The sequence below is a fragment of the Mastigoproctus giganteus genome, chromosome 9 (genome assembly GCF_048544385.1).
Source record: "Mastigoproctus giganteus isolate SK-2022 chromosome 9, ASM4854438v1, whole genome shotgun sequence".
Classification (NCBI taxonomy): Eukaryota; Metazoa; Arthropoda; class Arachnida; order Uropygi; family Thelyphonidae; genus Mastigoproctus; species Mastigoproctus giganteus.
Genome location: NC_143583.1, coordinates 226,568,444 through 226,581,274, shown reverse-complemented (window position 1 = coordinate 226,581,274; position 12,831 = coordinate 226,568,444). Strand labels below are relative to the sequence as shown.

At 36.6% G+C, this 12,831-nt stretch overlaps 1 protein-coding gene across 1 annotated transcript in view; it reads left to right on the top strand.

Moving 5' to 3' along the window:
• The window catches only part of LOC150081149 (protein zyg-11 homolog B-like), a 256,638-nt gene that overhangs the window by 126,469 nt on the left and 117,338 nt on the right, over positions 1 to 12,831 (top strand). Inside the window, exon 7 of the mRNA XM_090382030.1 lies at positions 5,129 to 5,239. Within this exon, the coding sequence (XP_090238156.1) occupies positions 5,129 to 5,239 (111 nt within the window). The remainder of the gene's footprint in view (positions 1 to 5,128; positions 5,240 to 12,831) is intronic.

Sequence of the window (12,831 nt, the reverse complement as noted above, 5' to 3'; positions counted from 1 at the left end):
GATGATGACTCTTCTATAATTTACTACCCTAACATGCCCCTTGAAATTATTTATATTTTTATACCAAGCTTCATCTCACCCTCCCCCCATTTGAAATGTTGCTATCCTCAGAGCATCTTATAAACATCTGTTGCTGCTGTTGTGGCAATAAACAAGAATTCTTGAGGTGAGTGCAAGCATTACTTTGATCCATATCATTGAGTAAATGTGGATCTAAATTACCCTTCTTTTTTGTCGTTATTGAGAATTAAAAAAAAAAATACCCCTCCTAACTGGCAGTTTCCCCGAACCCTTTGTATCCTCAATGATACTAGCAAAAATCCTTGCATCACCTTTGTTCAAAGGAATATCATCTCTACAAAATAGATTCCTTCTACCTAGAAATGTGGGCCACGCTGTTAATCCAATATATAATCCCTCCTATTGTGTCTGGTCAGAACTGTAGACACACCCACAGACATTTTGGTCTAACTGTTGGCATTTTTTCAGCTTGTTCCTGTATTTATCCAGTGGTCAGGTCATGTTTGTTTAATATAATTAAAGTCCCCACACTAATAATAATGCTCTCTTTACCTCCCTGAAAATCTGCCAATCTGTTGGTAACGTCATCAATTGTTGCTTCTGGCAAACATGCTCTGGTTCTGGACCACCTATCTTTATAACAAAAAATGTTATGGTTCCTCTAACAATAGAATCTCCCAATAAAACTAAATCACTTTCGACCAGAGCAGTCTGCACTTGACTTCTTTTCTGGAACCCAAATTGAGGGTACATCACTTGGCAGGTCACAGGTTACTTGACTCTCTAATGAGCTCCCAGTTACACCTGTTTGTAGGGCAAGCACTCGTTTCTTCAGTGATTCAAATTCTTCTCGTAATTCATGAAGTTCTAATTTGAGATCATTACACCCCCCTTATATCAGTTGCAAACTAAAGAATTGTCATTTGAGCTAGGTTTGCCTACGAGACCAGCCTTAAAATACATGCTATACAAATGACAAGGTAGCAACTAACACCAGAAATGCCTGCAGGAATTTCCATTTGAGTTCCTTGGACTTTGTATTGTAATTAGATCTTGTAGCAACCATTATTTAAGTAAAATTTGTACTTTAGAAAGATTAAAATGTTTAAATTTACAATACATTACAGAATTTGTCAACAAAATATTGCAGAAATTAAACTGTTGACAAAACTTGAACCACTGAAGAAGTTAAATTTAAGCTACCGAACAAAAGTAACTTTGTGATAAACAAAACATTTATCACAAAGGCTATCTGAATATTAAGCTGTAGCTCTCCAAATACTTTGCAAATTTAAACTTATGATATACTATGGAATTTGGATTAACACAGTATTACCGAAATTATACTGCTGACAAAACTTTTAACCACTGGTGAAATTAAAATTTTAAGCTACTCAGCAAAAGTTATGAACTTCCTGGCAAAATATTGATAGCAAAAGCTATCTGAATATTAATCTGTGACTTTCAAAATACTTATCTAAATACAAAAATAAACTAACCTTCATGACTATGGGAATTCAAGCCATATATTAACTACAGTTTAGTTTATTAAAATTAAGAAAAAATCTATTTTTTTCAAAAACTAACCTGCTAAGAAGAGCTTCAGAAATATGCAGCCACTCCAGTGATCCTATATTTATCCAACAAATGGTCAGGCTGTGTTCATTTAATATCATTAGTCCCTACATGAATAATAATCATCTCTTTACTCCTCCTTAAAATCAGGCGCCTCCGTAGCCAGGTGGGAAGGAGCAGCAGTGCATAGCACACGCTTCTTGATTAGACCGGGGTTCGAGCCCGTCACCACCAAATACGGAGGATGCGGAAAGGTCAGGGAATGACCACCGCATATCCCGGAGCAATATGGCCTTAGTTGCTAATGCTCCTAAAAACCAAAAAACAACAAACAACAACATCCTTAAAATCAGATAATTTGTGGTTAACATCATCAATTGTTGCTCCCAGAAAACACACCCTGGTTCTGCTCCACCTATTTTTATTCCAAAAAATGTAACCCATTTTTCTGACAAAGTAAACTGCAGTCATTATCAACCCACTACAGGATGGAAGCCTCCTCAGCCATTCATGTTGAGGGAAAATGGACCATAATGTGCCATTGTAGGTTCAGTGCTGGTTGGTAGATCGACCATATTTAATAGTAAGGGGCTTGAACCCCAGTCTACTCAAAGAACATGTGCTACTGCACTTCCGCCTCTGACTACTCAGCTACGGAGGCCTTCAACGGTTCTCTGACAGTAGTCTCCCTATAAAAGTAAATCTCCTTCAACTGGAGTTGTATGCATTTGACTATCCTTTTCTGGGTCCCAAATCGTGAGTGTGTCACTTGACAGGTCATGAGATACTAGTCCCAATATCCCAGTTACATTTGTTTCTAGGGCAAATATCCATTTCTTGGGTGACTCAGATTCTTTCTATTAATGCGTCAGGTTTTAATTTGAGATCGGTACACTCCTTACATCGGGTGCAAAGAAAAGAATTGTCATTTGAGCCTTGTTTGTCTGCTAGACTGACCTTAGAATACATGCCACAGTCAGTTGGTGAACTTGACTCCACAGAAATGCTTGTATGTATTTTCATGTGTCATGATGCCCTTCAACTTTGTATTATAAGTGGATATTGTAACAACTATTGTTTAGGTAAAATTTGAACTTAATAAAAATTTATGAAATTTAAATTTACAGTATATTACACAATTTAAATTAACTACAACAGATATTAAATTGTACACCAAAACTTTATTCACTAATGAAGTTAATATTAAGCTACCGAAGTTATTAGAAGGAATTTAAACTAGTAGAACTACTTTAGAAAAGCTAATGATTAAATTTACAAAATATTGTAGAAATTAATTTCACACAGTTACTAAAATAAAATTTACTTAATTACTGAAGTAAGATTTAAAAAGTACAGAAATAAACTTTAAACAAAAATTGTCTACTAGACACCTGATGTTAATCCTCTTCTGTTAGCACGCTGGAACCATCTGAAATGAAATGTGCATACAGTAGAACAGAGAGGATATCAGTAGGATATCTGTTTTATTTTTCTGAGGTGTTGCCATCTGCTAAGTTAGAAAGGTGAGATTACAGTTGCCGATCGTCATCTTCAGTAGCACTTGTTTCACAACCCATATTGAATATAACTTTTTAACCAATCTGTTGCTATTGTATTTCGTCTTTTTTTTTTTTTTTTTTTTTCATGGTGAAGAGCAGCTGAGATCCATGTGTGATCCATGCTGAAATCCTCCCCTAGACAGAGTAGGTTTTAGATGGCCTAGAATACCCAAAGGCATGATGCAATTTTCACAAAAATCTTGCCTGTGAATGTCAATAAGTCAACATCACAAAATAGCTGTGCTGAAAAAAGTCATACAAAAGTTAAGAATTTTTAATAGCTCTTGCCACTGTCTTCATATAAGAAGCTGTGTCAGTCTTAAATGCATTAGGTTAAAGCTTAGTATTTGTACAACCTTGATTAAAAAAGAAGGTTGAGTTTTTTTTTCCATTTGAGAGAAGGTTGGAGTTTTTTTCCATTTTCAAATTGTCCTGTCGTTCTGTTAATTACAATGAAATACATATTAAAACCTTGGTAGGCACATCTCAAGTATCACATATATATAATGGTTGGAACCCTCATTTTAGGATCTGAAATCTTCCTCTGCAATGAATTGGCATTTGCAGTAGAAAAGTAAGTCAAACCACGTTTTAGATATGCATAGTTTTACATCTTTCTGTAGTGGGAAAAATTCGCTCTCAGTTGTGTTGTAAGGAGAAACAATCTGTTCAATGAAATTAAAAAAAAAACTTCATTACATTCTTACATTTTTCTCCTTGCACAAAGCAGTGGTGGATTGAATCACATTTGGGAGTATAACTGAATTAATACACTGTCCTAGCATGAGCTAATTGCAATTACATTTCAGCTATCTTAATATTATTACCTCAGGACAGACTACTTTCAAATTATGCCTTTAAAATTAAGTTTATTGCATTAATGTCCTCATAATTTTATATATCAGAATGTCCTCAGAAGTATAGTTGGCTGGTGTATCATTGCAAAATTTCTAATGCAACATAAGAACAGAGCTGGAATGATTCCCATGCGTGAAGCAGACATCTGGATTAGTCAGTCAGATTTTTTAACTATCTATATCTTCCATGTGTCATAAATTATTAGAAAAATTTATGCATTTACTAATTACCTGCCCATGTTTTTAACTGAAAGCCCAAGGATGAGAAAACAGTTTACTGTAAAACACATTAATGCATAGTATTGATTCACTCTCTGTTAATTTCTATCTTTCTCTGTTTGAACAGTTCTTTTTAATCATATGTTATCCTTTATTATGCTTGCTTTATTAGATACAGAACACTACATTTCAAATTGGAGGAGCAAATTTGATGGAGGTCTTTGGAACATTGCAGAGCTTTGAAATTTTCCATATGCCAAGTTCTGGTCTATGTGGCATCTCACTATCTGTTAATGTTCAAATTCATTTCTCTGTGGTGCCTGAGCCATCACTTACCCACAAATTAGAACTTATAGAAGTTGTTTTGAGGAGAGGAGAAGATTAGTGTCAAGTTATTTTTGTTTTGACTACTTATGTTATTGTTAAAAAAAAACAAAAAAAAAAACCAGCTTTCTGCTTTGAAAGTGACTATTATATTTACTGATCTTCTAGTATTATTAATTCTAAAAAAAAAAAAAAAAAATCATAAATTACCATGTTTCAAGCATTTAAAGAAGTAGTAGTTTATTCTATGAATTATAAATGCATTTGGCTTTCTGTTGAATTAAAACATTTATAGACGTAATGTACAATTGTATAAAACAAGTTTCTGCTTATTAAAAATTGTTACCCAACTGTTCAATATTTATACATTGCCCTGTTGCCAATTACAAATGCCGGTTAGCCAGTTTATAGCAGTAGAATGTTTAACTCAAGTAACTTGTAGATAATACAAGGCAATAGGTAATTGTAAGGTATGATTTCTTTTTTAATCATGACTCACTTGTGGAAATAGCCTTTATAGAAACATGGAAGTTATTATATTTGGAAACATTGATAGGAATCATTTTTCTACAGACATTTGACAGATACCGATGTGCCAGACTAGTCATGGATTCTCTTGTAGCATTTGAAGATCCTTCTATGAATCGGATGTCAGTAGCTATTTGTTCCATCCTTGCTGCAAAGGTAAAATCTATAATTTTACTTCTAGTTATCAGAATACTTGCCCTGATGAGTGCTTATTCTATTACATTATAGTATGAGATAATGATATTAAGAAGCACTGAATAAAAACGATATATTTGGGAGTAACTGATTTTTACTGTAACTAATTTTTCTAGTTTCATTCAAAATTTTGAATAATAATATATTGTTAAAATAAGCTCTTAAGAAGTTTAGAGCCAAATAAAGTTCAAAATGTTTAATAAAATAGGACAGTTCTTTTTTCATAATATGATAAAGGATTTGTATAGCTTGCTATTATTTATATTATAATATAGTTAGTTTTTAGGCATGGTTGCTTATATATGCACAAATAGCACCTTAAAAATATGCACCTTATTGTCTTCTCCATATTTGTATCTCTGTCCATCCTTCCACTTGTGCTAACTTAACTTCCAGTGGGTGTGGGTTTTCATGAAATTTTATATATGGGTATTTTAGAACGATTTGTAGAGCCATCCCAAATTTTATTAAAATTGGTCAAGGTGTTTTTGTTTTAATTGCGGTCTCTAGGATTCCTCCTACTGTATATGCTGCAGTGGCATCTGAAAAGGCAAAAGGCCAAGGCCGGCAATTGTAGGTATGTAAGTATATGTGTTGAGTGCCGGCACCTGATGACTTCACTTCCAGAATGCAGGGGACACCTGGGCCCCTCCCCTCCTGACTCCCAACCCTGGCCACGAGGAGGTGTGCCAGGGACTGCTTTTTAACTGAAACTCTTACTGAGGCTATCAGACAAGCCTTGGGAGCCCCAAGATGTTTAGGGAAAGGAAGTGGAAATAAGAATGAGAAGTATGGGGATTGGAAGGGAAGGGAAAGTTTGATAGAAGATAAAGGGAAGAAGAAGAAATAGACATCCCCTGAAATAAGAGAAGAGAAAGTAAAAAAAAAAAAAAAAAAAAAAGTATTTTATGAAAAGAAAATGGGTAATACAATGAGAAGTATGGGAGCAGGAGGGGAAAGGTGGAGTAGAGATAGAAAGTAGGGGAAGAAAGAAAAAGGCATTCCCTAGAAGAATGAGTAACATAGAGTAAGAAGGTATAACAGATTTAAGAAAGGCTAGTGAACAGATAATATATACTCTAAACTTAAAAACTAATTATCAGTCAACCATAACAACAATATGTACTTTGGTTCTAGCTTTAAACCATCCCACAATACAAGTGGGGAGGACATTAACTATCCATTTCTATTTCCTGTATCCCAACATTCAGAAAACAAAGAAAATCCTGTCTAGACAAAAACTAAGTCAAATCTTAAGCCCATTACAATTCAATACTTGCATAAAGTTAGCAACACCCACCCACAAGTACAGCAAGAAACAGTAAAACAAAATTAGTAAAATAATACATTTCTGCAACCAAATTCAAGCCTAACCTAACTGAGGAGGAGAACCAAGGACAATTTAAAGTCTCTTCACTTTTGGAAAAATTCTATATTCACTTGCTTAAAGGACATCTTCCATTTACAAACACACTGGCCAACAATTGGACAGAAAATCAGTTATTTACAATTATTTAGCTATTTATAAATAAACATCCAGAAAACAACATATACCTTAATAACACAACTACAAATAACTATAACAATTAAACAGTGACATATCACTGTGTAGCCAACATATTAACTCCACAATGTCTATTCTCTAAATTCAGAGGGAGACCACAATAATTTCCAGAACATATATACATTTTTACAGCCAATCAAGGGCTAGTCAATCACTAACTTTTCATTTCGGAAGATTATCCTGCCAAGCACTAACATAAATTGTTAGTGCTTGGCAACATAAGGCCACCAAACCAGAGGCACAAAAACACTATGGGAAGTTCAACCCTCAACAATCAAACCTACCAATATTCAGACAAGATGCAACTGAGTGTTCGTGTACACACACAGACACACACACACACACAGTTCAATACATTAGTTTGTTAGACAACTAATAATTAATAATCTTTTAGGAGAAACACAACTCCAGTTCCTGCCAGTAAATAATTCAACAAATCTGAGACAATTGTATCAACAATACCAGGGACCTGAGCTGGATATCATCATTATCATTCTTCTCTTTCTTGGTGATTCCCCTTCTAGATCTCTCTCTCTCTCTCTCTCTCTCTCTCTCTCTCTCTCTCTCTCTCTCTCTCTCTCTCTCTCTCTCTCTCTCTCTCTCTCTCAGGGTAACTCAGTGGCTGGTGCAGCAAAAGCCTCAGTCTTCCTTGCACCATATGGCTAATAACAATCAGGACTATGAAAAAAAAAAAAAAAAAACAAGATTGGACATACAGTAACAGTTCCAGTCCATACAAGTTCACCTGATAACTAAATGAAAACTTTATAGTATATAACCATATCAGTTCTTTTGTACACAACTAGGTTTTTTTTTTTTTTTTTTTTTTGCCGATGGCTGTGATATCCAGTTGTAGATTCTGCAATTAGATATTTATCATCAGTTAACATGCACATTCTATCTGAGTCATAACAATTCAGTGACAGGAACTCACTTCAGCTACAAACAAGAAAACGTCAACACATTCTCTCGAAAAGAGCAAGGTCAACAGCCATCCTAGGAATAAAATCCAAAAAAAAAAAAAAAAAGAAAAATACCCTCCAACTAATCCCTGACAATTAAATCTGGACAGAAGTTCAATGAATTTCCTCCAATCGCAGTCAGGAATCATCACAAGGTAAAATCTGTTATTTAACCCATTTAGAGTCAGGTCAAAGTTCACAGATTAAACATGCCTTAATCAGCTGATCACAAACAATAAAACACTATCAAGGATTCCAATCCTGAATCCAAAAACTGACAGTATTAATGAAATGTTTAAATATTAAGGAAATGTTTAACATATTTCCTTAATATATATATGGGATGCATATAAATTATCAAGCGACTTAGATGCTTATGGCAGATATAAGCTAGTCTGTAATCAGGTCACAAAGGAGGTTAGGCAGGCGAAGGCAGATTACGAGAAATCTTTGGCAAAAGATGCTAAGAAAAACAGCAAGGATTTCTTTTCTTATATAAACTCTAAAAGGAAGGGGATGAATCTGATTGGTCCACTTGATATCGATGGTTCGGCTGTTGATGATCCTGCTCAGATAGCAAACAAACTGAATGAGTATTTTGCATCTACATTCACACATGAGGAGTTATTAAGGTTTGAAAATGCCAGAAGGTTATCAAATTGTAGCAGGGTGCTTAATGATTTTGTAATAACTGAGAGTAAAGGGGAGGAGAAATTGTTGAAGTTAAACATAAGAAAGGCACCTGGGGTGGATGGGACCTATCCAGTTATATTAAAGGAGGCGGCAAAGCAACTAAGCAAACCCTTAACCATAATTATGAGAGCATTCTTGGACTCGGAGGAGGTCCCCACGGACTGGAGATGTGCAAATGTATCCCCAATTCACAAAGGGGGATCGAATGGTGACACAAGTAATTACAGATCAGTTAGTTTAACTTCTGTTCCGGGTAAAATAATGCAGTCACTGGTTAAAGATGCATTGCAGGATAATCTAGACAAGACTGCAGAAATAATTCAGACACAGCATGGGTTTGTTAAGGGAAAGTCTTGTCTGACAAATTTGATAGGATATTATGATGTGGTTACAAAGGAACTGGATGCAAAAAATAATTTTGATATCATATATTTGGATTTCAGGAAAGCTTTTGACACTGTTGTGCATGAAAGACTATTGTACAAATTGGAGCAGAATGGTGGTATTAAGGGTAAGTTGCTACAATGGATAAAAGGATGGTTAAGTGGGAGAAGACAGAGGGTGGTAATTAATGGGTGCTGCTCTTCGTGGACTAATGTTATTTGTGGAGTCCCACAGGTTTCGGTGTTGGGTCCTCTGTTGTTTTGTATATTTATCAATGATGTTGATGAAGGTATGTCAGGCTTAGTGTCAAAGTTTGCAGATGATACAAAGGTTGGCAGGGTTGTTAATGGCAGTAACGGCAGTGTGCTACTGCAACAGGATATAGATAATTTGGGCAAATGGGCAAAGAAGTGGCAACTGAAGTTTAACCTTGACAAATCTGCATATGGATAGAACCCCAGAGAAACGTACCAACTGTGTGGTACTTTTTTTTTAATGTAAAACCCAAACACGAGAGGTATTAGAACCGATAGTACTTAGTACTGTGCTTGGGTTGGAGATTGCGAAGACGAAAGAAGATATTTGTTGACATTGTACTTGAACTTCTGTAGACTGGAATTTCAGGAAATACGTATGAAGGCAGGTTGTTCCAGAAAATGGCAGTTGAATGAATAAACAAGGAAGATGAAAAGTTGGTTCTGTGGGTTTGAAGTTGGACAGTAAATGGATGCTGGCTGGTGGCGGCACGTGTTTGGACTGTTTTGAAAGAGAGAGCGGGAATTATAGAAGCCAATTCAGAAGAACATTGCCCATGGAAGTATCTGTAGTAGAGGCATGCAGCAGAAACAGTATGTCTATGAGAGAGCGAGTGGAGAGACTCTGTTAGAGACAAATCATTAATTAACCTAATTGCCCTCTTCTGAATGGAATGAAGAAGCCTGAGAGAGGTTTTGGGGGCACCACACCAGATGTGGGAACAATATTCCATGGCAGGACGGATTTGCGATTTATACAGAGTGAGCAGCTGTTTGGAAGAAAAGTAACGCCGAGAGTGAAAGAGAAAACCAAATTTTTTTGATGCAGAGGAAGCAGTTTTTGTAATGTGCTTGTGCCAAGAGAGATTAGAAGTCAGGGTAATCTCCAAAAGAGATCATTTTGCCTAGAAATCGGAGTGTCACTAAAGATAAGCATAGGAGCAGAAGAATACTTTTTGCGAGATATAAGACAAGACTGAGTTTTTGAAGGGTTGAAATCAACTAAGTTGTCTTTGCCCCACTGGAGAATTACCTGAATATCGGCATTTAAGGAATTGGTAGCAGATTTTCGAGAAGTTGAAGCTGATTGAGCAGGACAAGGTTTCTCAAAATGGAAAGTGGAATGCAATGGGCTATCATCAGCAAAACTATGGATAGAATTTCCAGTCAATGGAAGAAGGTCATTAATATACAAGAGGAAAAGAGTGGGATAAAGAACTGAACCCTGGGGGATACCAGCATTAGTGGAGAAGTTAGAAGACAGAGAGCCACCTACCATCACCCTCAGTGAGCAGTCAGAGAGAAAACTGGATAACCAATTACTAAAAACAGTTGGCAAACCATAAGATGGAAGCTTGTTTAGAAGACCTTTATGCCAAACATGATCAAATGCCTTTGAGATGTCGAGAGCAACTACTTGTGTTTCATTGAACCTTTCCATTGAATTAGTCCATAAATGGGTAACATAAGCCAGAATATCACAAGTGGATTGACACTGACGGAATCCATTCTGGCGATCGTTGATCAGACGGAAGGTTTCTAGGTACTTTAAGAATTGCGGTTAATTGATTTCTCCATTACTTTAGAAAGAGTATAAGTAATTGCAATGGGATGATAATTGGATGGGAGGGATTTGTCACCCTTTTTAGGAACTGGGTGGATATGAGCAAATTTCCGAGCAGAAGGAAAAACACCTTTGGAGTAATAAAGTGAAAAAAGGCGGCAAAGAATAGGAGTAAGTTCAGAATCACAGGTTTTGAGAACTAGTGGAGAAATACCATCAGGCCCTGGAGCTTTCTTAGCATCAAGATTCCTCAAAATCCTTCTGACATCCTTTTGACGGAAAACCACAGGAGGCATTGAATGGAGCGTGTTGGGAATGGTGGGAGGTGTTTTACCAAGATCATTAATACATGAATTGGAAGAAAAATGGGATGCTAGCAGGTCAGCTTTATCCTTGGCTGAATTGACAACAGAACCATCTGGTTTGGACAGAGGTGGGAGCAGAGATGTGCAAAAGTTGCGGCCAATAGCTTTGGCAAGAGACCAGAATGCTCGGCTACTATTAGGGCAAGAAGCAAGTTTTCTACTCTTAGCCTGTTCCAAATCTAGTTTGGACTGATTAATAATTGCTTTTCAATTGTTGCGAGCTTTGGTGTAGGCAGAAAATGAATCTGGAGAATTAGAAACAAGCCAATTATGAAATGCAACATTCTTGCCTCGAACAGCCTTAGCACATTTATTGGAAAACCAAGGTTTATTTAAAGGGCGAGATTTTAAAGTGGAGTGTGGGATAAATGATTACATTCCTGCAAGAATAATTTCACTGACACGATCTGAGCAAACGTTGACATCAGAAGTTTTGAAACAGTAATCTGACCAAAGAAAAGAAGTCTCGCAGGTTATATTCTTTTGCATTCCATTTTGCATTCTTGTAATGCCAAACAACACGAGGTTGGGAATAGCCACGAGATAAAGGCTCCATTGGAGAAGACACAATCACAAAGTTGTGATCTGAAGAGGCTAAAGGACCTCCCACTTCGACCGTACACTTAGAAGGGTTGTTTGTGAGTAAAAGATCAAGCGTATTGGCTGTATGATTAGGATTATCCGGTATTCTTGTAGGTAAATGAACAATCTGTGCAAGGTCATTAGTAATTGCAAAAGTCTCAGCATATTGACCAGCTGGGTCGGTGTGACTTGAAAATGGAAGCCAGCTGGAGTTGTGAACATTAAAATCACCAAGGAAAATTACCTTACTATTAGGAAAGGTGGAATGGAGAAAGTGGAGTTGGGAGAACGGTAGAGACAACAGATGAATTTGACCCAATGAGGTAGAGAGATTTTAAGCCAAAGAAGATCAAAGAGAGGAGGTTCCAAATTGCCAAGTCTCTGACAGGGAATATCAGAACGGACATAAGCACAAGTACCACCTTTGAGGTGAAAGGAATCATACAGCGAATAATTTGGGCATCTGAGATGAGCAGTAGTTGAATCAACTGATAACTGAGATTCTGTCAGAAAAAATACGTGGGGTTTGGCAGACTGGAAATGGATATCGTTGAGATTAGAATTGAGACCACATATATTTGTGAAATGAATTAGGAAGTGCTTTGGAGGTTTAAATCTTTTCGCAGATAAGCTTGCTCTATTAGTTTGACAATTTACTGTGTATTCAATAGTAAGAAAAAGTAGGTGGGACATGCTGTATGAAGTAATGAAATTTTTGGATATGGCATTCACACGGTAAGAATATACCTAGATTATTGATAAAGTGGCCTCGAAAATGCTCCCTGCATACACACTACTGTGACTCCCTCCATCACTATCTGGCAGAGTAGAGGTAGCAAGATTATACACTGTCTGATCCGGAAACTTCCTAGAGAGTTACCAATAGGTTCGTCCGGTGTACTAACTAGCAGCCGGCCTGTGAACACCATTTTAGAGCTGTACCCTCGAAATGTAAGGAATATTGGATCTCGCCACGATGTTCATCATAACCTCAAAAGTCATCAATCATACTGCATGATGGAAGAGATAGGGAAGGGTTGACCGGAACGTAGCTCTAGAGACTAAACATGAGTTCCACCACTTGAAGCCTCCAATAAACAAAGTGGTAGTATTGCACCGGTTGATGAGTCATCTGCCATCTAGTACTGCCTGGTAACATAGAGGGGTGGCATTCCTCTATGTGGT